This window comes from Abrus precatorius, unplaced genomic scaffold (genome assembly GCF_003935025.1).
Source record: "Abrus precatorius isolate BTA unplaced genomic scaffold, Abrus_2018 Scaffold1, whole genome shotgun sequence".
Classification (NCBI taxonomy): Eukaryota; Viridiplantae; Streptophyta; class Magnoliopsida; order Fabales; family Fabaceae; genus Abrus; species Abrus precatorius.
The window spans coordinates 3,713,925-3,740,922 of NW_020874291.1; the positions used below are offsets into that span (position 1 = coordinate 3,713,925).

At 34.0% G+C, this 26,998-nt stretch overlaps 1 protein-coding gene across 1 annotated transcript; it reads right to left on the reverse strand.

Annotated features, from left to right (window-relative positions):
* Positions 1 to 1,724: 1,724 nt before the first annotated feature.
* LOC113854808 lies at positions 1,725 to 25,699 on the reverse strand. The gene is made up of 21 exons (XM_027486048.1): positions 25,685 to 25,699; positions 25,532 to 25,585; positions 24,926 to 24,977; positions 24,679 to 24,857; positions 19,686 to 19,876; positions 19,540 to 19,607; positions 18,882 to 19,339; positions 17,555 to 18,601; positions 15,601 to 15,975; positions 15,449 to 15,520; positions 15,225 to 15,305; positions 15,023 to 15,063; positions 14,802 to 14,889; positions 14,573 to 14,725; positions 7,944 to 8,135; positions 7,765 to 7,844; positions 7,590 to 7,659; positions 7,402 to 7,503; positions 2,965 to 3,070; positions 2,769 to 2,856; positions 1,725 to 1,917 (listed from the first exon to the last, which is right to left on the reverse strand). The coding sequence occupies exons 1-21, from the start codon at positions 25,697 to 25,699 to the stop codon at positions 1,725 to 1,727; spliced, it is 3,705 nt and encodes a 1,234-aa protein (XP_027341849.1).
* Positions 25,700 to 26,998: the final 1,299 nt, after the last annotated feature.

Genomic DNA, 26,998 nt, shown 5'->3' on the forward strand with positions numbered 1-26,998 from the left:
CTCTTTCAATATTAAACATTCAAATAAGGGAGAAGTTTAACTCTCCTTTTACCTCCCTTCATCATTCTGTTCTCTCAATATTAAACATCCAAATAAAAGAGAAATTTAACTCTCCTTCTTCCACTCTTCTCTTTCTTTCCTTTTTCCTTCAAACTCTTTTTTTTCCTCCTCCAAACATCCAAACAAAAACTAAGAGTATTTAAACAATTAAGAAGTGCAATCGGAGTAAAGGGGTTTTTAAAAGGCAACCCCTCAACAAGATTAATTTTCTTTGTTTGTCAAGTATAAATATATAACTTTTTAGTGTTTTATTTGCCATGTTCTTGTAGAGGTTTGGTTGTTAAAACAAATTTACTTTTTGCATTACACTTTTATTATTTGCACTAGTCCTTTTTGTTAACTTTTAAAATTTAAATTTTAAAAATGTGATTAACATATATCAGGAACTAAATTTTAGAAATAATTTACAAATGGCTTTCAAATTTTTATTTTCAAAAGGAATTGTTTCTAAAATTAAATTCCAAAAAATTTAAAAACAACTTTTACAATTTTATTTCAAAAATGAATTAAATTTATAAAAATTAATTTGTGCAATTAACAAAAGTATGATACAAATTTAATCAAATAAGTACCGCTACTTTAAAACTTTAAGCCCAAGATTGACATTGGATCCCATATTTTTTTCATAATTATGTTTCATTACGTAAAGAAAATAAAAGAAGAAACTCACTTCTCACAAAATTAACTCTAGTAAAATATTGTGATTAGACCAAAAATCAAGCTCCTCTCCTCATTCAAATTCAACCTCAAACACATGACAATTTTCTATAAAATTCACAGGTTAATATTAATCAATATCCATGATACTCATTAAAGAATGAAAATAAAAAAAATATAATAATAGGCTTTTATCATAATTTCAATATATTTTAAGAACTAATAAAATTTTATTTCTTAATTTAACTAATACCTTCATACTAGTTGCCACACACCCACCCCCTCTCCCCCAAATTAAATTAAATGTTTAGAAAAGTTAGATAACTTGAAATTTAAGCATTTTTGAAAAAAAATTATAATTAAATTAGTTTTTGACATTAAACTTAAAACGAGTGTCATGTTTCAGTTATTTCAAACACACTCAAGGCCGAAAGATACTTTTACACAGTAGAACTCCGAAAGCATGAGAAAAAAACTGGTCTCAGACACTACTATAACAGCATTGAACAGATAGTGCGTTGTAAACAAAACAGTGAAAATAGCATTTTTTTTTTTTCTATACATTCTTTAGCATATTTCTTAAGATTGATCAATTTTTAAAGAAATTAAATATTTAAAAAAATAGTCTAGTCTATTATAATTGATCATTGGTTTAGACCCGGCCCCTAAAATTATGAGTACCAGTCAATTAAGTCTTATCATTAGACATGTCAATTAGATTCCTAACTTTAGCATTATTAGTCAATTTAATCCTAAGTTTGATTATCCACGTCAATCAATTTCGACCCTGATGTGAAGCAAATTGTCAAATTTAAAGACGAAATTGACGTGTTAATAAGGGATTAATTGATTGGTGTTTGTAGAGACCAAATTAACTTGTAGTTAAAAAGCTTAAATTGTTGATAGTAAAGCCATCAAGTGATAATATACAAGAGGCTCTAATGAACGATCAACTCAAGCCAAAATTGAAAACAGCGATAACTATTAGGGCAACCAAAAATTACTGATCATCTGCTTTGAGTGCAAGCCTGAACAGCCTGAGAAATACATCTACAAAGCCTGACAATTCTTGAATACCCAACTCTCACACTCTGTGCTGCAGTTCTTATTTCATCTGCAAGTGAGGAAGGAAAAGACTTTTGTTCCCCGTCATAAGAATCAAATATTTGAGATGGAAGAACGTCAACAGGATAGGCTCCACTGCTCAAAAACCATTTGTCAAAACAATCAGCGTGTTCTTACAAAAGGGTGGTATAAGACTTAAATGTCATAATAATATTAAGGCATAATTAGTTCTTTAGTTATTTAACTTACTTTTGTTTCGATTTGGTCTATAAACTTTTTTTTTTTTTCAATTAGTCCCCTTAACTATTTTTTATTTTAATTTAATCTTCTAACTTATTTTTATTTCACCTAGATCCTCCATTTTTTCATTTTTTACTTAATCTTCTAACATTTTGTTTCATATTGGTCCTTTTAACATTCTCTTCTTCCACCATGTAACCAACACCATCGTCTCTACCGCGTCAACTAACACAAAAATCAGTAATGTACCAACCAACAAAACTAATATGAACCCGACCTGTCACTCACGTCTACCCTTGGAACCACTATTGTCTCTGCCATCACTTGACTCCACAATCTGAGTGGATAGAACTTAGTCTATGAGGAAGGGGAGGACGGAGAAGATTTTTATTTGTTATTAAGGACCAAAATAAAACAGTAAAAAAAAGGTTAGAAGACAATCAAAACAAAGAAAAATTATAAGATCAAAATGAAATACAAAAAGAAAAAATGGTTAGGGGGCTATAACAAAACAAAACATAGAGTTATTAGACCAAAGTACTAATTTTGCCTAGTATTAAAATCAGATAATATTAAATTTCTGCTGTGAATTATTATTATTATTATTATTATAAAATTAACAGAATAACGGCAGCATATGTATATACAAAAAAAAAATCAATGAAACATATGAAAGTAAGGATCAACTGCACAGGACACAATTTAAAAGGAAATTTAAAGAGATATTAAAAGTTGCAGGAGTTTACCATTGTAAGCATGACATATCGAGAGTCACTTTCACCGTCCCCCCGTTACAGAAGTCAATGAAAGATAGCTGTAAATCAAGCTGCTGAACTGCAAAAGCAGTATGAATTAAGCGTGAAATTGCAGTTTGTCCTTATCATTATCAATATTTAAAGGCAGAAAATCCAAGGTAGCCTCAGCTTCCAATCAATTGTTTACCTGAATAAGAATAGAACTTTCCCTCGACCAAATTTCTAATCTCTATCCGAGCTGATTGAACCTCCTCAATCACATCTAGCAAATTACTTAGTAGTGAACTTGTTATCTGCATAGAATAGCAGGTGAGCTACAGCAAACAGAATGTCGAGAAATACTATTCATCAATTAATAAGTTTCTAATCCCTATAAATATGGCTAAATTTGGTTTTAATCCTAAATTATAAAACATGTTGAAACACTCTAAATTTGGTTTTGATCTTCATAAATTTTAAAATTTTTTAAAACAACCATCGTTACCACTTAGTGACAATGTGGTACGCATCTAATAATATCCCATCTGCAGCCATCGTACGGTGGCATATGACATAGCATGTCTAGATATGTATAAAGTCTCGGGTAAGTGGTAAATGGCAATAGAAACCATTTCAAAAGTTTTAAATTTTGAGGATCAAAACTAACAAGATTTACAACCAAATTTAGCATTTTTACAAGGATGAAACATATTTTGCCCCAATGTTATCAATGGCGGATGGTGGGTCATGCCAGAAACCCAAAAAATTGTCATAAAATTATGGCGGATGTCATGGCGGGTTATGGCAGAATTATGGCGGATATAATAAATATATAAAAAATATTATATATAGGTAATAAGAAATTAAAAGAAAAAAAATTAACTCAAAACACAAGTAGCTTCAAACATAATTTAACACAAAATAAACATTTTTAAAATTTTTGTTATGTTATCTTTTTTTTAAAACAGTTTTTAGGGTTTTATAAGAGTAAAAAGACTCTTTCCTTTTAAAAAAATTTAGCATTCCCTTTTTGCCCTATGTTTTAAGTTTTTTTAAGGGTAAAATAGTCTTATCACACTACTTTCCTAACCCTTTTTTCTTTCTCCACTTCTGTTCGAACTATCTTCTCCAATATCCATCTCCCTCTCTCTCTCTTTTAGTGGGCCGTCTCTGTCTTTGGTTTGGGGTGGCTACCTTGCCTCATTTGGAGGACTAGTTGCTGAAAATAGAAGTTGAAGTCACCAGAGATAGAGAACAGAACAGTGGCACCCAGCACAACAAATAACAAATCAAAGAAAAGAGAGATCTGAGATAAGTGCAGAACAACATCGCAGAAGACAAAGATCGGAGAAGATGTGTAGAACGACGTCGGAGACGAGCAGAGATGAGAAAGATCAGAGAAGAGAGAGATTTGAGATGAAGAAAAAGTATTTTTGAGTGACGAAGAAGGACTTATCTTAGATTTTCCTGCGCAGGTCAGCCTCTGGACCAAGTCAAGTTTGGGCCCAAACCATGCAAACTGCCACCCTTGAGCTAGAAGAACATACGGGACAAGCTATTGCTATGAAATTGCAATAGCGCAGTCGAGAGTTGTCCGACAACTCGAGAGCCGAAGGAATGCAAAAATTACAGAACGTAATTACTACATTCTGCAGGATGAGCTATTTTTCAAGGTTTTCCCCCATGGCCGCCATTACCGCCATGCGTGTAACGGCTGCCATGGCGCCGCTACGCAGAAATGCCATAAAACGGAAGTAGTGTAACAGCAGGGTTAAAAACTGCCACCACAATCTGCCATGGCAGCCATTTAACAACAATGTTTTACCCTATGCTATTCTTTAATATTTAAAACCTATGAAAGCATAAAAAAACACTTAGCCAAAGAAATTAGAAGGCATATAATCAGTTTATAACTAATCTTCTGCACATTATGTTACTTTAAATTATCATTGTCTTTGCAATATGTTACTGTCATTTATGTCTGTCCCTAAATTTCTGGGTGAAGCTTTATCCCATCTAGATGTTGACAAGTCGTGCTTGATGAAATTAATGCACTTCAATAGCATACAAGGCCCTCCTAACCCATCCTAACAGCTCATCAATGACAAGTATTGGGAACTTATCCAAGATTGTGACTCTGTTTAAGGTTTGATAGTCCATGCAGAGGCTCCAACCTCCATCTTTCTTATCAAAATCATAGGGCTAGCATATGGAATCAGACACTAGGTCTAATGATTCTAGCAACTAACATTTCACTAACTAATCTTTCAAGCTCTTCTTTCTTGTAAAGTGGGTATTGATAAAGACCTTAATCTAGGAATTTGGCCCCTACTCTACTTTTAGATTGATTATGCGGTCTTGACTTCTAGGTGGGTAGTCTTATTGAATTGCAAACTATTAGGACCCAAAATGTGTCATGAGTAGTTCCAAAAGGGTCCATCAACCGTTTCATGGCCCAAAGTCTGAAAAGTCTATACTAGGAGCAATAGAGGTAGGGTGAGAGAAGGCCAAAGGAGTGTTAGTTACTGGCGGTGGGAGAATGTTAACAAATAAACTAAATACGTGAGAATGGGGTATCTTTTAGGAATTATTAAGTTTGTTGCGAATGGAGGACTCTTGCTTTTTCAGTAGGAGCATTGCAGTGTGGCAATAACAATGTTATCAATGACTGATGGCACCAAAAAATCTGCCATAAAGTTATGGCGGATATAATAAAATATATAAAAAAGATTATAATATGCATATATAATATTTAATATAAATGCTCAAGAAATTCTTAAGATTACATCATCATCATTACAAGTAACAGTAACAGTGTAAAAGAGAAAAACATTGCAGCGTGGATGTTATATTAAACAAAAAATGCTAAACAGAGCTTGAACAACACCACAGAGGATGAATAGCAAAACAGATCTTGAGCAGAAAAGCAAGAATGATCAATGAATAGTAAAATAGAGCTCAAACAGAAAAGCAAAATAGATGTCAGAAAAGCTAATTTCTCCGTTCAACAGAAATGCAGAGGACATACTGGAAAAACTGATTTTTCCAGCGAAATGGAGTGGATGACCCTCCAGACTAGTTAAATTTTTTGGCAAAATGGAGGGGGTAAGTTGGTGAGGATGAGAGAAATTGCTACATTGAGGTTTTGACTTTTCATGCGGAGAGAAAGAGTGTGGAGGAAGATGAAATATATGGTGTATCAAGGGTAAATGACCTTTCTACCCTTACAAACAATCAAAATAGTGCATTTTAAGAAAAACATAAAAGAGTTTCTTCCTTTCCCCAAAATCACGCAGTAGCACCTGCGACTTCTCCCTGTTTTGGCCGCGAACCACGTACAACCACCGCGATGTTACAAACGCCCTATAACGTGGCAGCAATGGTGCCTGACAGCTGCTCTGCACTGCACCGGCGTGATAGCACTGCTATTAACAAGTCATCTCAGGGTTTTCTTGCGCAGATCAACCTCTAGAAAAAAATGCCATTTTTCAACAATTTTTCCACCATGGCCGCTGTTACCGCCATGCGCGTAACGGCTGCTATGGCGCCGCCATGGAAAAATGCCATAAAACGCTAACGCTGTAACAGCTGGGTTACTTTCTGCCACCAAATTCCACCATGGTGTCGCCATGGCCGCCATTTAACAACATTGGGCAGTAGTTAGTCCTTCCTACATTAATTCCCTTATTAGATAAATACATCCTCAATTTCCTTCTAGCTTTTCACTGTTCTCTTTCTGTCAATTCTGGCTGTGTACCTCTGGATTGTGTCAAAAACACAGAAAATGAGAAGAGAATTCTCTTTCTGAGGGTTTCTGCTTCACAAAGGGTGTTCCTTTTCTACAACTACAACAAAGCTAATACTCAGTTCTCAAATAACCAAACAGAATACCCATTCTTCTACCCTCTCTACCTATTTAAGCTAATTCCCTACCTTTACAACTTTAACCAACAGAATTTTATAAACATCAAACTATTCATACTAACTACTACACTCCTATCAAAATCTAAATATCCTACTTATGTGCAGCATCTCCTTATGTGCATTGTCTCTCCTATATCCTATATGATATGATATGATATGCTTTGAAAAATGAATATTAAGATGCTAACAAAAAACAAAACGCAAAGATTTTGGTAATTTTCAACACACTTTCTGGGCTGTTTGCCACCAAACACCCAATTTCAACGCTCAACCACAACTCCCTGCTATGTGAACCTATGTTCTTGCATATTTGATTTAGTTACCTCTTATCTAGTTTTAGATTTTTATGTTTACAGGTCAAACCTACAGATACCTCTAGCCCAAAAAATACTCCAAAGATGGATATCCCAAGCTTTCCCCGTGCTACTGCTCTTCTTTCCACAATACCTATCATACTTGGTCATATCATATTTAAATTGTGGCTTGTCAACCAAGGATACAAGAAGGGCTATCTCACCACAAGAGCTCATCCATGATCCATATCATTAGATTAAATTTTCTGGTCCATATCAAGCAGATTTAAAATATAAAAGTTAATTGTGGACTGTCATCACCATTATTAATAACAATAAACGTAGTAATCCCTCCAAAATAGAAAATATGAAATAAAAATAAAACAGGCGTGATAACAAATATCATCATAAGAAATAAAGTAAGTTACCTGTGTTTCTCGTGCCATACTGATTAAACCAGTGCATTTCTTAGCAGTATGAGGATTTAAGACGAACACAAATGCAGAAAAAGCATCCAAGTTTGGGAAGGTCTGAAAACGAGATGCACCATATTAGAAAAGAAAAAGATATGAATATTGAATATTGCATAAAACAGATCAATTGTCAAACAAAATACCTTCCCAATATTCACATCATTCAACTTATTTGATATTAGTAAGCTGGATAGACCAGTATTTACTGCAACCCTACATTCCATTAAAACAGGTAGGAACTAGCATATTTAGTCATGCCATAAAAGATATCTAAAGCTCCAATCACAAAAATATGGAAACAGATCAAGATTAACTAACCTTTGAGTTATATAACCACAATAGTTGAGAAAAACTCTGTAACAATCATCCCTAAGCTCAAAATCTTCAATATCCCACAACTGGAAGAAAAAAGTAGAAACAAAGAGGACATCTGTCAGAATTCAGAAAATAAAATTTTAGTGTATGTAGATGACAAGAACCACTTTTAATCAAAAGACCTTCAAATTCTGGAATATAGACTTGCAAGTCATTCTCTTTTGCAAATAACCAGAAACAGATTTCATGCTGCTGGCACAGCTTCGATCCCCATCCATCTTGCAGTATCTATACAAGAATTCTCTTAAGGATTTTGCCTTTGAATCCAAAGTTTCAAGCTCCTGCTTCATTTCCATTACTTTTTTGCAAGAAACCTACCAATGAACAACACAATATTGCCATGAAATGCAATAGCATGATATGTTGAACCTTTTATGATCAATTTGCACCATCAAACTATGAATAGGAACTAGGCACAACATGCAAGGGAAAATACATGTATCTTACAAATAAAGTGGAATATTATCAATTATGCATTGGATTAATGATTGTGTCTGTAAGCTGTCACTATTTGAGTATACATGATTAAGTTTTGAATAATTTTAAAGCTTCATCATCTACTATTTGTGTATTAGAAATCATTTTCCTTGTATCTGCTATCTTCAGTTTGGCAGCCACTCCATTCATTTGTGTGATCACTGGTCAACTGCTCTACACAGCTATCCACACTTAATCACTTCGCTTGGATCTTTATTCTTTAGCATATATTATGATATCAATTATTAATTTGATTGACATAGTAATTTTAGGAATTGCTACCCAACTTCATTTTGTTTCTTGATTTGTTTCCTACTAATTAATATTAATATGATCTAGGGCATTCTAATTTATACAGAATATGATCCCTTTGTTTTCCCCCCTTTTCGTATTCAAACAGCATAATTTCAGTATAGTAGCAACCATTCTGACCTACTCCCATGCATATTTGACTTTTGAGCTACCAAATCAAAGTCACTGATTGTTGTCCTCTACTATCATCCTGCTTCAATTAACATTAGTTTTCCCTATTATTGTGGCAACTTTTCTGGCCATTTGCTGAGAATCAGAGTAACTTCCTCAATCATTGTTTTTCATTAAAACAAGTTCATTCCCCATTTTTTGTTAAGCCCAGACTTGTTTGGCTCTTTTATTATTGATTTCAGGCATTTAGGTGTGAAAGGAGGAAGAGAAATTTGAGGTTTCTTAAAAAAAAACATTCTTGTATGATGTGACCTATGTGAAATGATATTCTGTGTTGCAATGCAATGTGTCCCATAAGACGGTGTACTAATTTCTTATCTATGCTGTTGGGATTAATGGATGTAAATAAGGTAACTATATAAATACGTAGATAGCATGATTTTAGATAACAGAATAACAGGTAATTATTATGTAATTATTATGAAACAACCTCCTAGTTCCATTGCTCAAGAGGTATCTTCGGGACTTGTTTATCGACTGCGAAAGTTTACGCATGGTCTTATACAATCTCATCAGGCCTGGCTTGGCAGGTTTAGGACTGTAGTTCAACAATTTGATATGACTCAAAGTGAAGCTGATTACCCTGTCTTCTATCGTCGCTCTACAGCAAGATGTGTTTACCTCATCATCTCTATAGACAACACTGTCATCACAAGTAATGACCACCTTGGGATTTCACAAGGAAAACATCTCTATCATCACTTCTAGACAAAAGATCTCAGTCGACTTAAAATACTTCTTGAGGATAGAAGTAGCTCAATCTAAAAATAGAATTGTAATTTCTCAGGGGAAACATGCCATGAAAATCTTAAAAGAGACAAGGTTGATAAGCACCAAATTCATTGATACCCTATGGACCTTCATATCAAATTCCTACCAAGACAGGGAGCATCTTGCAGATTCAAAGAAATATAGAAGGCTTGTTACTTGTTAGGAAATTAAACTATCTCACTGTCACTCATCTTTATACTTCTTTTATTGGAATGCAACTATTCGAATCACAAAATATATCAAGGGAAATCCAAGGAAAGGTCTTTTGTATGAAGATAAATGACACACTCAAATTGTGAGATACTCAGATGTAGATTGGACAAGCTCTTTGATAGATAGGAGATCAACATCTGGGCATTGTGTTTTCATTCGTGATAACTTGATCTTTTGAAAAAGCAAGAAACAAAACATTGTTCCACAATCAAGTGCAAAGCTGAATTTTGAGTCATAGCTTCAGCCACTTGTGAGTTCAAATGACTCAAAACAGCTACTAAATGAATTGAAATTTAGAAAAAACACATAGATGCTCTTTGTATTGCCTCAAACCTAGTTTTTCAAGAGAAGACCAAATATATTGAGATAGATTGTCACTTCATTAGAGAAAAGATCTTGTTTAGAGATATTGTTACTCGATTTGGTAACGGGAGCTCATATCAATTATATTTATAACAAACTCAATCATATGATTTATATGCTTGAACTTAAAAGTGAGTGATGAGATTAATGTAGGCAAATAAGATAACTATGTAAATACAATAATTACATAGATAGCATATTTTATATAACAAAATATCATGTAATTATTACGCATAATTATTATAAATAGAAAGCTTTGTTGTGTACTTCAATACATGAATCCATCCGGTTAAGATGTCTTAAGTGCTTGGATAATCTTCTACTATGAACTAGCTTTTGGAATTAAGCTAAACCCAAGTTTTCAAATATGGTATCAAAGTCTATTCAGTTGAAATGTTGGGCTATTCATAGATATTCAATTCTGTAAAGCAACCCCTAGATGTCCAGTGCTGTAAACTTCACACACCAGATATTCAGTTCTGGGTGTGAGAGAGTGTGTTAAGATGTCTCACATTGGCTAAGAATAGAGCTAAAATACTCATTATAAAGGCTTGGATAATCCTCTTATGAGCGAACTTTTGAGAGTGAGTTAAACCTAAATTTTCTAACACAACCTGTGTCTTTAGGTTAGGGGTTCACACAATAGAGGCCAGTCTACCCCTGCTCGTCATCAACAGCCTAAAAGTAGACAAGGCTAGCCCATTTTTTAAAGTGAGCAAAAAATTGCAGTTCACCCCATTTAGAGGTAGGTTTTGGGCTGATCCATCAACCCATTTTCAAAAATCAACAAAAATTGTAAAAACATTAAAACAAAAAAATTTAAAAAAAAAAGTAGATATTATCTATAAAATATAATTGAACTATAACTTTATAATCCTAAAACAGAAATTTAACAACTTAAAAACTTAAATCATAAACCATCATTCATTTATCCACAAACCAATATAAAGTAATAATTCACAACAATTTCAAAGTCTTAATCAAAATAAATAGTCTATAACTATAAATCAAAATGTCCAAATCATAAAACATAATTCACAAAGCAAAATAAAGTCTCAACTCTCAATGCAATGTGTATTTTACCCCCCACATTCATACTCATTTCCACAACTGTTACATTTTTCCCTTTCAATTCTATCATCACCTAGTTCTATCTTAGTGGAAAATTTTCAACAATCAAATGTTGATTTAACCTTTTTCGTACCAAATACAGTAGAACGCAATTTTTCATTTATATTCTCCAAAATTTCCACATTATCACTAGAAGCAAGATTATTAGAGGCTTCTATGTCCATTTCATACGAATGAAAACTGAAAATAAATTAAAATTTACTACAAATTAAAAGCAACAGAAATCAGTGACAATAAGGGCTGGGGACAACTACCAATGTTGTTAAAATCACAATCAAGATCGTAAGATCTTACAATCCTACAATCTTCTTGAGGCTCAGCAATCATAATCGCATGTGAGATCGGAACCTATTGAGATCACGGTGAATCATGATCTTTCTCCCTAAGATCGTAGGATCTATGATTAGATCCAACCTTTGTTCTCGGGTTGGGTACTTAGTGTTGCATCATGTCACAGTGGTCAGCCGCTATTTCGAGCTCTTTGCATTCCATCAAAATTGAGATTCTATGTAGGATTAGAAAGGAGGTCAAAGATCATAACTCATAGGATTGTACCACGAATACAAAATTGTATGTATGCATATAAAATAGTATAAATATCAGGGAAGCTAAACAAAGACAAATGAGGGAAGGGAGCCACCCTCAACTCAAAACTCTACTAGGACATGCCCACTAAAAACAGAGAAAGGGATGAAGATGAGAGAAGGGGAGAAGGAAAAGATGGGTTAGGTAATGTATGCTGATGAGAAGACTATTTTACCCTTAAAAACACTTAAAATAGGGTCATTTATTTGAAAAAGATAAAAGTCTTTTTCACCCTAAAAACTGCTGCATTCTTGGGATAGAAAGGGAAATTCGAATTTTTACTGTAGCAGCATTGTTGCACTGCAAATTAGGCTACAATGGCCATAACAACAAAACACTCCATTATGGCAGGTCTATAGCAGCCAAAGGTTGCTCCGCCAAACCCCACCATGCTATTGACAACTATAAAGCAATCGGGTCAAAACACGAAAATGGGCTAAAACAGACATGGCAGAATCGCGCAAGTCTACCGATTTTACAATCTTGCACGGTGATTCCACACGATCTTACAAATCTGTGATCTTGCTTGCGAGCCAGCATAGCATGGTGGTTCAGGATCATAAAATTGCACAATTCCACGAGTCAGCAAGCAATTTTGACAACAGTTGCAAACACTATAGTGGTGGAAATTGCAGCTTTTTGCACGTGCCTTAGCCGCTACAGTGAGATTTTTTTAAAACTGAAAATTGTCCTAATTTTTTAAAGTTGCAGAACCATGTATTAGGGGTATTTTGGAGTTTTTAGGTCAAAACAAAAATGGCTTTTTAAATGGGCTTAAAAAAACCAATCGCTCTTTGCATTTTTGCACCATCATTTTTCTGACCCTCTACTCCTCTAGTATTGTGTGACCCATCAACTTAGTGCTCTCTAGTGGCTTTTTGGTGAGCAACTAGTGTTTTCCGGCTAGGTTCTGATGTTTTTGGCAAACCACTGTTCTTTGACCCTTGTTCTACATTTTTTGTCTCTGATTCTTCCTTTGTTTTGTTACTGTCCCACACTGCAAGTTGTTCTCCTCTCATTGTCATTTTCTCCTTTTCTATTCTAATCTTTTTGTGTTTTATTAGTTTTAGTTTCCAGCTATTTTGTTCTTTTTTCTTTATTTTGTCTAAATCTCTCTTTATTCAATTATAGTTTTATTTGGTCTTTAATGTTTTGTTACTTTAAGGCATTGAGTTAGAGGCTTAAACTTATTTATTTCCTTGTTTTTATTGTTATATATTTATATAGAAAATGTCATGAATTGTTGGTTAAATTATATGATTTAGAGGTTAATTTTTTTCTCCGTTATTTTCTATTCTTATGTATATGTTTAAGTATAGTGTTGTATGTTTGGTAGCATCTTACAATCTATTTTACGATCTTACGACTAACAATCTTTTACTCTTCTCCCGATCCTGGGTAGGATCCTAATCTTCACAATATTGACAGCAACAACAGTTACAAAAAAAGAAAAATAGCAAACCAAGGCAAGTAAATCAGAACATTAAAGCAAGCAAATCAGAACACCAAACAAAAAAAAAATATATGTTGCAGTATGTTACTCACATGCACAGTGGGGCTGGGGGCAACAAGCATTGTGGCAGCATAACAGCGTAACAGTGCAGGTTCTACACATAGGAAACAACAATGAAGATCAAAGGAATAAATGAGGAGGGAAAGAAAGCATCGTACAGGCTAGGTTGATTTAACACAGGCTAGGTTAATTCAACACAAACCTGCTATAGAGGGAGGTAGGGGGGCCACAGACTGAGGGGCTGCACGGCAGCGCCGGCTATGCACAGAGGTTGCTGCAGGACTGCCAAGACAGAGGGGGGCACAGGGGAGCGGGGAGGCAGGGGCTGTGGCACGGAGGACTAAACGTGGGGACCGGCGCCGCACCGACAGAGAAGAGTGACTGGGTGACTGGTGAGGGGGGGGCAAGGCTGGGGTCAATGACGTGGGGGGCTGCAGTGAAGGAGCCAAGCAAGGAGGAGGAATGAAATTAGAGTTAGTGTTACTAACTTACTACCAGGTTTAGGTCCAGTGGTCCACTAATGCAAAAGAAATTTTTTTTAAAAAAAAAAGGAGCTAGCCTGATGGGCCAACCTGGCCCGAATCTAGCCCAACCCATTTTGGGATAGATTATGCAGGTTGGATCAGACTACCAAAGCCCAGCTCATCTAATTTAGTGGGCTAAACGGGCCGTCCCTAGCCCAAATTGACATGCATACTTCTTGTTTCTCTCTTTCTCAACATATACCAATATTAAATCTGTCCAACTTAACTCCACATGTCAAATTCTTAATGTTATTTTTCCCACTCAGGTGCTTCTAAGCAATGGCAATACCTAAATGTGATGTTGATGGTCCAGGTTCTTCTCTACTTTATATTAATACTAGACTCAATTCAAATCAAATATGGAAATAGATGGAAACATGTAAATCGTGTATAGGTTCATAGTGTACGATAACAAAATCTTTGAAATATAGTGATTAGGACAATTGTAATATGTGTAAGTGTGTAACTCAGCTCCACTATGTTCCATAGACATGGATTTCACATCTAATTCTCTCTTCTCTTAATGACATCTAGAACTGGATCAGACATAACCCCGCTGTGTATAACCAGTAAACCCAGTCCTCACATGGTGAGTATTTTTTTTCAGAACAACCATGTTTCAATTCTGGTTCCCAGTCCCCACTGCCAGGTCAATTTAAATAAAACTTTACACACATATAATTAAATATACCTGACATTTCCCATGGGAACTAAACAATGCTGTATGCATAACACTATCACCAGCTTGAGTGTCCATTGCCCCACTCTTAGATGAAGATGGGACAAGATTTAATTTTATCACCTCAGACTCTTGAAGCCCAGAGCTCAACTGCTGTACCTTTTTCTAGGAACAATGGAAGTTTGTATTACCAACTGTAAGCAATGCTAAATTCTATAATGTAACATGTAATAGAGAATACCAGTAATCTTTCACGCTTCATATGCATTAATTGTAGTTTTGCCTTCTCATATGCTAAATTATACAGCAATATTCTTGTTTCTGCAACTCTGCAAAAGATTGCTTCAAGTTAACATCACCAATTTTCAATCCCTAATCCAAAACAGTCCCACAATCCATAAATGTATGAAATACAATAATTCACATTCCATAGTGTTGCTTAGTCAAATAGCTTAAAAATACCTTTTGTCACTACAAATGTTTAAAGGATCAGTTATTTTGTGCTGAAAGAAAAACAAGAACCTTGTCAATAAACAGGAAATGCCAGACTTACGTATTGTCTTTAGAGGAAGTAATATGTTCAGATCATCATAAAATGTAAGCTTGTTCATGAAATAATCTAACCATAAAAGGGCTTTAAATTTGATAACCCAATATAATAGACCTGAGAATCAATTTCAGAACAAAGAATCTTCAATTTCTTAGCTTTCTGCAGATGAACCAAAGTATCCTCCAGCCTGCCAATCTAAACATCGAGGGGAAAAATAATTATTTATTTAAATAGCTATCTATACCAAATTAACGTGAACAATAAAAACTAAAAAATAATCAGCAATTAGATTTGAATGTTATTGTTTTCTAAGTCCACATTCATATAGTAGAACATACCAATCTCAAATTTAGCTCATCAACCACTGGAGAAAATAACTGATTTGTGCTGGCTAAGAATTTTTTAAGAATCTGCAAGATAATTGAGAAGTTGAGAGGCCTAAAAAAACAAATGAAATTACAATCAATACTACAAAAAACAGTAGCCATACATGATCCCAATCATTCCATGTCTGATCTCCAAGCTTCTCTTTTTCACTTCTACCTGTTTGCTCTAAAACTAACTCTGGACTTCTGCGAATCCTCGCTATTTTATCTATAGTGTTTCCATCACTTGGTATCTCAACACCTTTTCTTTTCTTCCCAGAAGAAATCTCTATACCTGATTTCGTTAGAGGACCCTGAGCTACAAAGTGTTCCAGATGGTAGCTGTAATCAAGACCATGACCATCTGAGTTGTCATTAGGAGAAATGTCTTGTATACCGGAAGGTTCTTGCAGAGATGACAATTTGGTGACTTTTCGGATTGGAGTGCTTAGAACTAGAATTCTATTAGGACTGTTAGCCGATGTTCTCTCTGATGCACTCTAAGTTACCGAAGCACCAAATTAATGTTAAATAAATAACAATTAAGAAGCAAAGAAACTGGCATGATCAATATCATCATAAAAGAAAAGAAAACTTGTCTTCTAAGGAGGTAATATTTTGAGCTCTGCTGAGACAACTTTAACACATCTCAGGCACATGTTTTGCCAAAGTCAATTTTAATTTTATGAACAAATAACCAGCATACTGAAATTGTTTTCGCAAATTTTACCCTATGTTTGGTTCAAATGAGAAGAGGGGAGGGGAGGGATTTTAATGGACAGGAGGGGAAGTAGAGAGAGGGTCCCCTCGTTGAAGGGGAGGAGAGGGAATAGTAATACTATAATACCCCTGTAAGTATTAATGGAGGGGAGGAGAGGGTAAATAAAACTTCAAGGATAATTTTGTCAGTACACTCAAAGATTATGAACCACTTCCCTCTTGCCAAATCCCCCCAATATTTGAGGGAAGGCATGATGGTAAGGGAGGGATTTTAGCCCCCGAATTTCCCCTCCCCTCTGCTCCAATTTTTTTAGCAAAACGAGATAACATTAAAAAATATCTCTCCTCCCCTCCTCTCTGCTTCCTCAAACCAAACATACCATTAATGATGATAAGAGATGAAGCCCAAACAAAATCTTTCTAAGAACCTGGATGAAAATTTTTGTTGACAAGCTACATTTTGGAAATTTTAAATTACACAATACAGACAGACAATTTCTATATATTGTTAATATAATTAGCTTAAGGGAAAACAAAAAAAGCATGCTGTAGAGATCTTGAGATTAGACACATTTTAGCATATTTTAGTGTAGGGCACAGCAATAATAATGACAAGTTTAACAGATTGATACTACAGAAAACCTCTAGTATGCTGAAACATAATTAGAGTCACAGATATACAAGCAAAATTATTTTAATTTAATATTTTTAAATTTTTTTTATTATCTTACATTATTTTAAAAATTATTTTCAATCAAAAATAAATACCACATCATTCCCACCCAAAATCTCACCATTTTATGTGAAAAAATAAACTGGTGGGCCCCACATAAAATATTCAAACTCGTAAAACTTTCTTTTCCAACACTTCTCTTTCTCTACTTAATCTTTTTCACCAAAACAAACAAATCATGAAAGTCATGCCAAAGAGGATTAAGCACACAAGGAGATCAATTAAGTACCTAAACTAGGAGTCAATCTTGAATATTACTTCAATCATTTTAGTAAATGACTCGCCCACCCAAAATCTCACCATTTTGTGTGAGAAAATAAATTTATGGGCCCCATGTAAAAGATCCAAACAAATTAAAATTTTCTTTTCCTACACTTTTCTTTATTTACTTAATCTTTTTCACCAAAATAAACAAAGCATGAAAGTCATGCCAAAGAGGATTAAGCACACAAGGAGACCAATTAAATACCTAAACTAAGAGTCAATCTTGAATATTAATTCAATCATTTTAGTAAATGACTCCAGATGTTCCCCAAAGGAATAAGGATATCCAAAGGTTTCACATTTTCTTCCATCATTCCATGAGTGATCACCACAATAAAACAGAGTCATTTCTTTCTCTTTACCTTAGCAAATCCGTTGACATGTGCAACTCCAAAAGGTGAGTTAGGCTGTTTGTTGTTTCCAAGACCGGAAAACTCCAATTTGTTGGCTACTGGGTGCGAGTTGCATTCAACAGTTTGCCCTAAACCACTACTAACAGAATCATTCTGCTTTTCCACCTGTTTCAACTCACTGCGGCAATTACTTTGACATTCTACAGATGGTGATAAATTCTGGTCAAACAACTTCACAGGCAAAGAAAAAGGCTTATCATGCATAACAACTAGATTTTCACCCTTTCTTTTCTCAACTACACTATCTGCCTGGTCCACATCTACCACCCTTGTTAAATGAGCCATCTGTAAGGGAGAAGCTGCCTTTGCCACAGACATAGGATTATCATCATTGTAAGAAGCATAAGCAGAAATCAAGTTCAAATTTTCCTCATCATTTTTGGTGTCCACAGTCTCTTCATTTTGACTTAATTTGCTAATATTTCTAAACGAATGAATTCCACAATCGTTGCTGTCAATCACACCTTTATGCATGTTATTCTCTGGAGTAAAACTAAACAGCTTTTTCTCTAAAGCAATTTTACGACTTTGAACTTGCTTGCAATTTTTATCTTTCTTGTTTGAAAGAGAAAATCCAGGAGAGTATTTTGACAATCTACCTTTCAATATATCAATTCCTTCTTTGAGACTTGACATGCTAGGAGTAGTTTCAAGAATTTTCATCTTTGAAATGCTTTTATGCACAGAAGATGGAGTTGCATCACTTGTGACACAGACCTCTGGACCAAATTTACCAGATTGCTCTAAAGGTGGAATTATATTTCCAGCATATCTGGATGAACCAGGAGAACTTGTAAATAATTGTTTACTTCCAGAAAATGACAATGGCGTAGACCCATGTACTGGATTTTGATTTACTTGATCAGATTTACGATTGGAGTCAAACACTTGTCCTCTGTCTTCATCCACCTTTACTGGGGTTCCCCTATTAGCATTAGCAAAGCCCAATTGTCTACAAATGGGTACAGTAGAATCTTTAGCAAACTCCTCAATTTGCTGCAAAAGAAAATAACAAACAGCTTACACCTATACGTAATTCAACAGTTGCAATAGCAGATATAAGGATAGCCACAAAAGTGTCTCATCATAAACAATGCACACTGCACACCTCCATTAAAATACATAGAACCAGACAATGCAGCAATAATAAATCCACCATCTCACTAGTCACTACCCACCTTACCAACAAAATTTTCAAGTGCAACAAAAAAGCTTTTAAAAATTAAACAACGAAACCAGTCATGAGACCAAAATAATCAAATAAAACATTTCCCACCTTGATTGGAGATCCAAAAGCTTGGATTTGGTGGACCTGATTAACTGGAGAGGCAATTGAAGAATCTGCCACCTTAACAGACACATTTGGTGAACCCTTGCTGCCTCCTGCCAAAATAGCATCCAACGCAGGAGAGAGCCTGTCGTAATGATAACTATGTACGTGCTCTCCCTCGATGCTCATGTCATTTGAGTCCCTGCCACCACTTTCCACATCTGCAGCAAGCACTTCACACAGCTTCCTCCCCTCCGTGAGATCCATGGAACTTCCGTGAGAGCTTGGAGTCGTGAGGCCGAACTGTCGAGTCTTGATGTCGCCAGAATCGGACCGAGCAAGACTCCGGTAATGCAGCGAGAACGCCGTCGAGTCCATCGTGACGTCGTCGGAGGCACCGGAGTCCGATAACCGATCCGGTCTGATGAAGCAGGCCGATACCGGACCATGAAAATCTTCATCCCCTGCATACATCAAGCAAGCACAACAAATTTATCAACGATGGAGAGAAGCCGAAGAACTAAAGGAACAACAAAACTTCCTTATGTACTTTTGATTCTATTTTTCAAACGAAATTAGATTTGGAAAACAGCACCAAAAGTGTCTAAGTAACTGTACTGTCCCTAGAGGAAACGAGAACAAAAGAGTTAGGGCTCAGCGTCACCGTCGCCATTGTCGGCAGTGCTGCTGCCTCCAGGGGAAGGGGAGCCGATTGCTCGGAGGAAGGAGTTGCTGGCGTCGGCGTCGGCATCGTCGTCGAGCTGAGGTCGCTCGTCGTCATCGCTGTCAGTGGCGAGGTCGCGGAAAAACCCTAAGACGGAGGGGTCGGCAGGGGTATCGGTGGAAGAGGAATCGTCGTCGTCGCGGCGGAAGACGTGTACGGAGGTGATCTCGTTGTCGGCGAAGCTCACGCGACGCGCCCTCTTCTTCTTCAGCGCGATTGTGTCGTCTTCTTCGGTTTGGGTGTTGTTCTTCGAAGGCTCCATTGTCGATGTTTGGGTCTTTTACTTTCTTTTTCTTCCACTAACTCTCGCTCGCTGTGGCTGCTATGGACTATGGTGTGTTTGGCTCAGAGAAAGATTGGGGATGGAAGCGAATGGAGCATTGTGCGGGAAAATGCAGTTTTAATTTTAGCCGTTTGAAATTGAACCTCTGTTTGTTTAGTCAGAAGGAAAGAAGTCTGTAAGCGCGATTCCTCCGAGGCATTTGAAATTGGGTGATAAACTTAGTAAATGTAAATTTAACTCATCAAAAATATATAAAACTTAAATATTTTATATGCCTAGGTAGTTAGTTAACTCTGCAGATTGAAAATGTGAAACTGATTTCGAGTTTCCAACTAATAAAACTAAAAATAAAAAAGTAAGTTTTATTGGTTAATGATAATTAAATAAAAAAATAAAGTTTCATTCCTCTCATTTTTTATTATATTTTTAAAATTCTGTTAAATAAAAAATTAAATTTAAGTTCATTCTTTAAAATAACAAAACTCATTTTGTATTATTTTTATAAAAAAATTAATAAATTTAAATTTTGTTATTTAACCACACTTATTTTTTTATTTATACTTTTTAAAATTTTATTATTTAATGACTAATTTTTAACATTTTTTAATATTTATCTACATATCTTTCATTAAAAATATTGAATACTAAAAATTTTCTTTTATTATTCTAATATATAATATTATTTTATTTATTTTGATCTTCAAACTTTAAAAATTATTTTAAATAGATCTTTTTTAATTAAAAATATAAATTTTATTAATATTTTTTGTCATGCCTACTGATCATGTTATGAATCATTTTTTTTAGATATTCAAGTTTAACTTTATTTTTTACTTTTTTCTCCTTTTCATTTTTTTCTCTAATCTTTTTCTTTCTTCCCCTAGTTTCTTTTTTCTTCTGTTTCAAAATCTTGAATAGTAGTAAATAGCAGTTGTCACTCCAAAGCAGCGTTGTGACTCTATGAGAAAAATATTATCATTCTTGCTTACTCAAGACGTATTTACTATTGATCTACAATATGATTCTTAAGAGTGATGCAGCGTTTGAGGTGATGAAGGAGAAAAAGTATGATTATACTCGGAGTAACTGCATAGTGACAAGGTTGGAAGAGTCAAAAATGCAAGTTGAGTGTTTGTTAGAAAAATAGACAAGAAGGGAAAGAAGAAGAGGAAGAGGTGGAAGGGAAAGCTACAACTAAAGATTTAAGGAAGGAGACAATAAATAATGTGTGAATAGAAAGAGAATAAATATTAATAAAGTTAATATTTTTATCAAAAAGTGACCTATTTAAAATATTTTTAAAAGTTAAAGGACTAAAGTGAGGGTCATTTTTTTTATTATGAATTTTTTAATAAAATTACTAAAATATGGCATTTTTTTATAAAAATTACCTAAATATAGTACATCTAAAAATGTCAATGGCAATTTTAAGACAAAAAAAATTCATAAAGTAAACTCGTCATTGACAATTTTATAATTCAAAAAAATAAAATTTTATAAAATAAAGTTGCCATTGGCGAGTTTAGGAAAAGAAAAATAAATATGATTAGTAAAAATCGTCAATGACGATCTTTTATTCTTGAAAAAACTTTATAACTTTTTAAAATTCGCCAATAACAACTTTTGACCAATGTAAATTTTCAAAATATGTTATAAAATACCATTGGCGATTTTTAATTAGTGAGGCTATAAATACTAAAATCTCTATTCATAGCAACTCGCCCCTAGAACCATTTAAACCACTTCTTAGAGAGTATATGTGAAGCTTGTGTGTTTATGAAAAGAAAAAAAAAATGAGTGTGTTTGTTGTAATTTATTTTAATGGTGAGATTATACCAAATATGAGTGAAGGTGTGGCATTTGCATACGAAAAGCCAACATGTGTATATATTCTATATAATTAATCATTTGAAGGTTTAAAGTATTGGCTTTATCAATATGTTCATGAAGTTTTATTTCCAAAAACGGTAAAAAGTGTTATATATATATGTCTAGTGTCAATATTTGGCATTTTTATGCAATATCATTCAATTCCAATAACCAACAATGATGATGTTCAACAAATGTTTCAGATACATCAGCAATGTCATCCTCCAAGTGGTACGATTGAGTTGTATGTTGTTTTCAAAAGTAATATGAGCTTTAAGAAGAATTTGCCATGCTACTAGAGACAAAGATAGATTGGGAACAAAACAACAGCGAAAGTGATGACTACGACTTTGAAGGAGAATATCAAAGTGATAAGGAAAGCGATGAGGATCTTCATGATGATGTTGATGAAAAGGAACCCTATTAGGATGGGCAACATCTTTTTAGGGAACTACCCTTCATGCGTGAATTAAATCTTGATGCTATGAATGGTTCTAAGTTTCGAAAGTATGAAAACTTAGGTATGTGAAATTTGTAATTATGTCAGTAAGATTAATTTTAGTTTTGTTAATTAGTTATGTTCTCTATTGGTAGGTAATACAGAGATAGATGATGGTGAATTGTATGTTGGAAGGCAATTCAATGACAAACAAGTTGTTATAAAAAGATTAAAGTATTACAGTATATCAAAAGGATTGGACGACAAAGTGTTAGAGTCAGAACTAAATACTTTTTATTGCAAATGTGTATGGCTTAGATTACAGGTGGCTTTTTCGAGCTAGTTTCAAGAAGAACAAGTATTTTTGGAAAATTCGAAAATATAATGTTCCACACACTTGTAGTGTTGGAACATTTTTTAAGATCACAGAAAGTTGGATATAGACACAATTACAAAATATATAAAGTCAATGGTAGAATTTGATCCTTCTTCAAAGTAGTGATTGAAAACGTTAGTCTCAATTTGGGTACATGATAAGTTATTAGAAAACGTGGTTGGTAAAATAAAAGGCAATCGAAAAAGTATTTGATCAGTGAGAAGCCTCATTTAGGCTTTGCTGCAATGTGTGATGTTGTTCAAGGATCTGTTGTAAAATTAGATGTTACAAAGGCTTACCGCAATAATGAAATAGTTTCCAATGTTCAAATACTACGACAAGTGTTTTTGAGTTTTAGTCCTTGCATTAGAGCATTTCAATATTACAAGCCACTTGTGTTGTTGTGTAGGTTGATGGGACTCAATTATATGGCAAATATAAGGGAGTTTTACTAGTGGCTGTTACACAAGATGGAAATCAGAATATATTGCCAATTGCATTCGCTGTTGTTGAGGGTGAGACAACAAATGTGTGGAATTTTTTGAAAATTTATGAAAATATGTTGTTAACAAAGATGGTTTTAGCATGATTTCTAATCGTCACGAGTAAATTATAGCAGCAATAAAAAGAAGCAATGACCAGTAGAAACTTCTAAGAGCATTTCACATGTATTGTATTAGGAACATTGCTACAAATTTCTTGCGAAGATTCAAGGCTCCCAACTTGCATAAACTTCTTGTTTGTATAGGTAATTAACTTGATTTCCATATTTAAAATAATATAATGTACTTATTTTTAGATGATATTGTTCATGCTTATGAAATTTGAATTTGTTATTTATAGGTTACTCAAGAACCGAGCATGAATTTAATATTCATTATGAGTGAATACGGGGAGCGCGGACAAATTTATATAGACTAGCTTAATGAAATTCCATAAGAAAAATGGGTTTTAGCATTTGATGGTGAACATTGACGGGATCATATGATGACAAATCTCGTTGAATGCATTAATTCTGTATTGAAAGGTGCTCGCAATTTGCCTATTACAGCATTTATAAGAGCCACGTATTTCCGATTGGCACAGTTATTTGCACGTAAAGGGAGTGAAGCTTATGCACATAAGAATAATGGACATTTGTTATCAGAAAATATAACAAGTCATCTTCAATCAAACGAGCATGGCTCAAGAAACCTTCATGCACTCAGTTTGATAAACGCAATTAGGCTTTTTCATGTTCAGAATTTATTCAACAGTCAGGAATATAGAGTTCATTTAAAACAAAATTATTGTGATTGTGGAAATATACAAACTGATAGATATCCATGTTGCCACGTCCTTGCTACTTGTTGTAGTCAAAATATTGACTGGCGTTTATGTGAATGAAGTCTATACGATACAAGAAGGAATTTGGGGTTGTCAGGAATGAATCGAAGTGGCACAAATATTGAGGAAAGCATACTTTAAAAGGTTGTCTGAAATCAACTCGTTTTCTTAACGAAATGGATTTGCAACAAAGGAGGCGACCACCACCTTATAGTCTTTGTTGAGGCAAAAACTATAGTTGTAGCGATTGTCCTAATACTCTTGGCCCTAGTTCATAATGTGGAGTAGTGATGTTTTGCTTGTTGTTATGTTGTTGTTGATTATGATGAACGTCAATTTCTTTTATATTAATGTGTTGTTATTGGTATCTTGTAATTTGTTAACTTAGTCGATTGTGTTAATTTACTATTCAGTGACCATTTACAATTTAATAACTTATATTTAAATTTAAAGACATAGTGACAATATTTAAATACATAAATAACATTACAATAGGAGTTAAAATATGTTCTCAAACATGCATGATTTTGAAATTTATAAATTACAACTGATTACTACAGACACCACTAATACAGAAATTACTATCCTCTTTTTTCCTTTTTCTTCTTTATTAATGAAGGATTATATCAATCAAGAGGATGTGTAAAAGGACGTAACATGCGAGAAAGAAATCTCCTTCGTTTTTTTGGTTGACTTGCATCCTTAAGTGTTTACGTCCTTATTTGTTGCATCCCTATCTGCTTAGGGTTTCAGCTCCAATGCATTTTCTGATGGTTAGGTATCTACGTTTGCTTGAGGTGTGAAATCCCACGAGTTAATTGGCATAGACCTTTGCATAGGTAAAACATCATACACTGGTTCTGGTTTATACACATCCTCTTCATGTACAGAAACATCTTCCCTAGTTGGTTCTTCATTTAAATCAAAGTTTGGAGCCAGATTACTTTGAGAAAGTGAAGTTGAATCTATCACAAAATCATATGTTGAAATAAATCTATGAGAAAATCCATTGGTACTACTACAATCAACTAACCTTCGACCTCTTTTCTGCCTGCTTGTTCGACCACATCCAACATTTGCCCTACCTATAGACATATGTCATTGTTGTGGTTGTGGTGATTGTTCATTCCATTGAAAATGTTGTCACTCATTCCTTTTAGGTGACCAATAATACTCTTGATTTGGTTGTATAGAAGCTGATGGAGTATCTTTTGGCTGGATAGGTGGTGCATCCATAAGAGTGTCTTCATGCTTAGAAAGTGACAACTCCATAGGCAATAGTTGTTGTTGAAGTGCTAGGTCTTGCATCTTTGGGGGTAATAATAGCCAATTCATTGCATACAATATGTTACATGCCCAATATTCATTAGAAAAATATAAATTCTGATTGTGGACTCCTTCTAAAATACACTCATGTTGATGCTCCCACATTGTCACCCACTCATGATTTATGACTGTCCAATCCTTTGGTTCTTTTACTCCACGTAGGTCTCTGTTATGGACTCCTTCAAGTTGTTGGGGCTCAAGAGAAATAAGTTGAGCATATCCAAATTAACGTATCACACAGTTAGTTGCATGTCACTCTATAACTTCAAAACATATAAGAGGACTAACAATTGACCACACTTTCACACCTCACTTCGTCTAGAGTTACTGTATCAATTTCATCATCCACATATGATGTACACAAAAACTGTAATAAACAAAATTCATTAGTGTTAATCCCTATTAAGAAAGGTTTGTATATATATCATGATATAACATAATAATAAGATTTAGTAAAACTCTTTACCTCATGAACATCCATTTGATCCAATGCTAATTTAATATTATGAAGCTTCTTAAATAGAGTATTCGCTTGATATCACAAGTGTCTCCATCTAAGAGCAAGTGTAAATATTATCGGTTCTCCTAGTATTGGAGCTAGCAGAGGCGATCTCATGCCCACACCTACAGAAGTATCAAGCAACCACAAATTCCTTTAGCATCATGTCTAGAAGCACAATCCAACCTTTTATAAAGAGAGGTCAAGCATGCTGATCCCCAACTGTATTTGCCAATTTCATTTACATTTGCTAATAATTGCAAGAATTTTACATGTACAACTGAATTACTTTTATTTGGCATCAGAACATGTCCCAACAAGCAAAGAATATACCGACGAACATGTTGTTGTAACCTAATGTCAAAATTCAAAGGAAGTCAACCAAGGAATTGGATAGCCACTTCAATCTAATTTCTAATCCTTCAATGTCGTTTGAATCAAGTTGACATCCTATTAAATTTTCACACATATCCTGTACTACTACAGTTAAGGGATTTGTAGAACCAATCACTACTGCACCATTTATGTTAAGTCGAAGTAACATATAAACATCTTTTAATATAATTGTGCATTCTCCATAAGTTAGGTGAAATATGTGTGTTTTAGGCCTTCAACATTCCACAAGTGTATTTATAAGTGAACTGTTTATTTGCATTTGACAAAGTTGAGAAATTTAATCAAAGCCAGCATGCCATAAAATTTTCATAATTTATGTTCTTGTAGGCGTTATTGACAAGTGATGAGAGCATAGCGATCTTATTACCTGTTATAAATAATATAAAAAACTATTATTAAAATACATTATTTATATTAAATAATCCTACAAAATATTTATAAAATAATATAATTCTTATAAAATCAAAATTCATTATAGTACTATATTTTAAAAAAATATTAACATTAACGCATTATTAACAATAAACATATTTAATAAATTTTAAATAAATTTAAAATAATTACTATTTAAATTATAATTATTTAAAATGCAATGAATAATTATTAAAAAATGTAGAAATTCAATACAAATATCCAACCATATTTTAATTCTCAGATTTTATTAAAATATTTTGTGCATGCAAATTAGAAATTAATTAATTCATTACAAATTACCCTAATCATTTTAAAATGAACTTAAATAATTTATTACTAAATTAACCTAATTAACTAATTTCACAGTAAAATTACATTATAATATAACGTGTTTCACATCATATATAAAAAAATTTAAAATTAACATAATACATTAATGATAAAATATATATTAAAATACACATTAAAAAT

Coding starts and splice junctions, on each gene's coding strand:
- LOC113854808 (XM_027486048.1), bottom strand. Junction 24,858..24,925: donor AGGCAGAAAAGAGGTCGAAG/GTTAGTTGATTG, acceptor ATTTTGTGATAG/ATTCAACTTCACTTTCTCAA. Junction 18,602..18,881: donor CTTTTGGATCTCCAATCAAG/GTGGGAAATGTT, acceptor TTTCTTTTGCAG/CAAATTGAGGAGTTTGCTAA.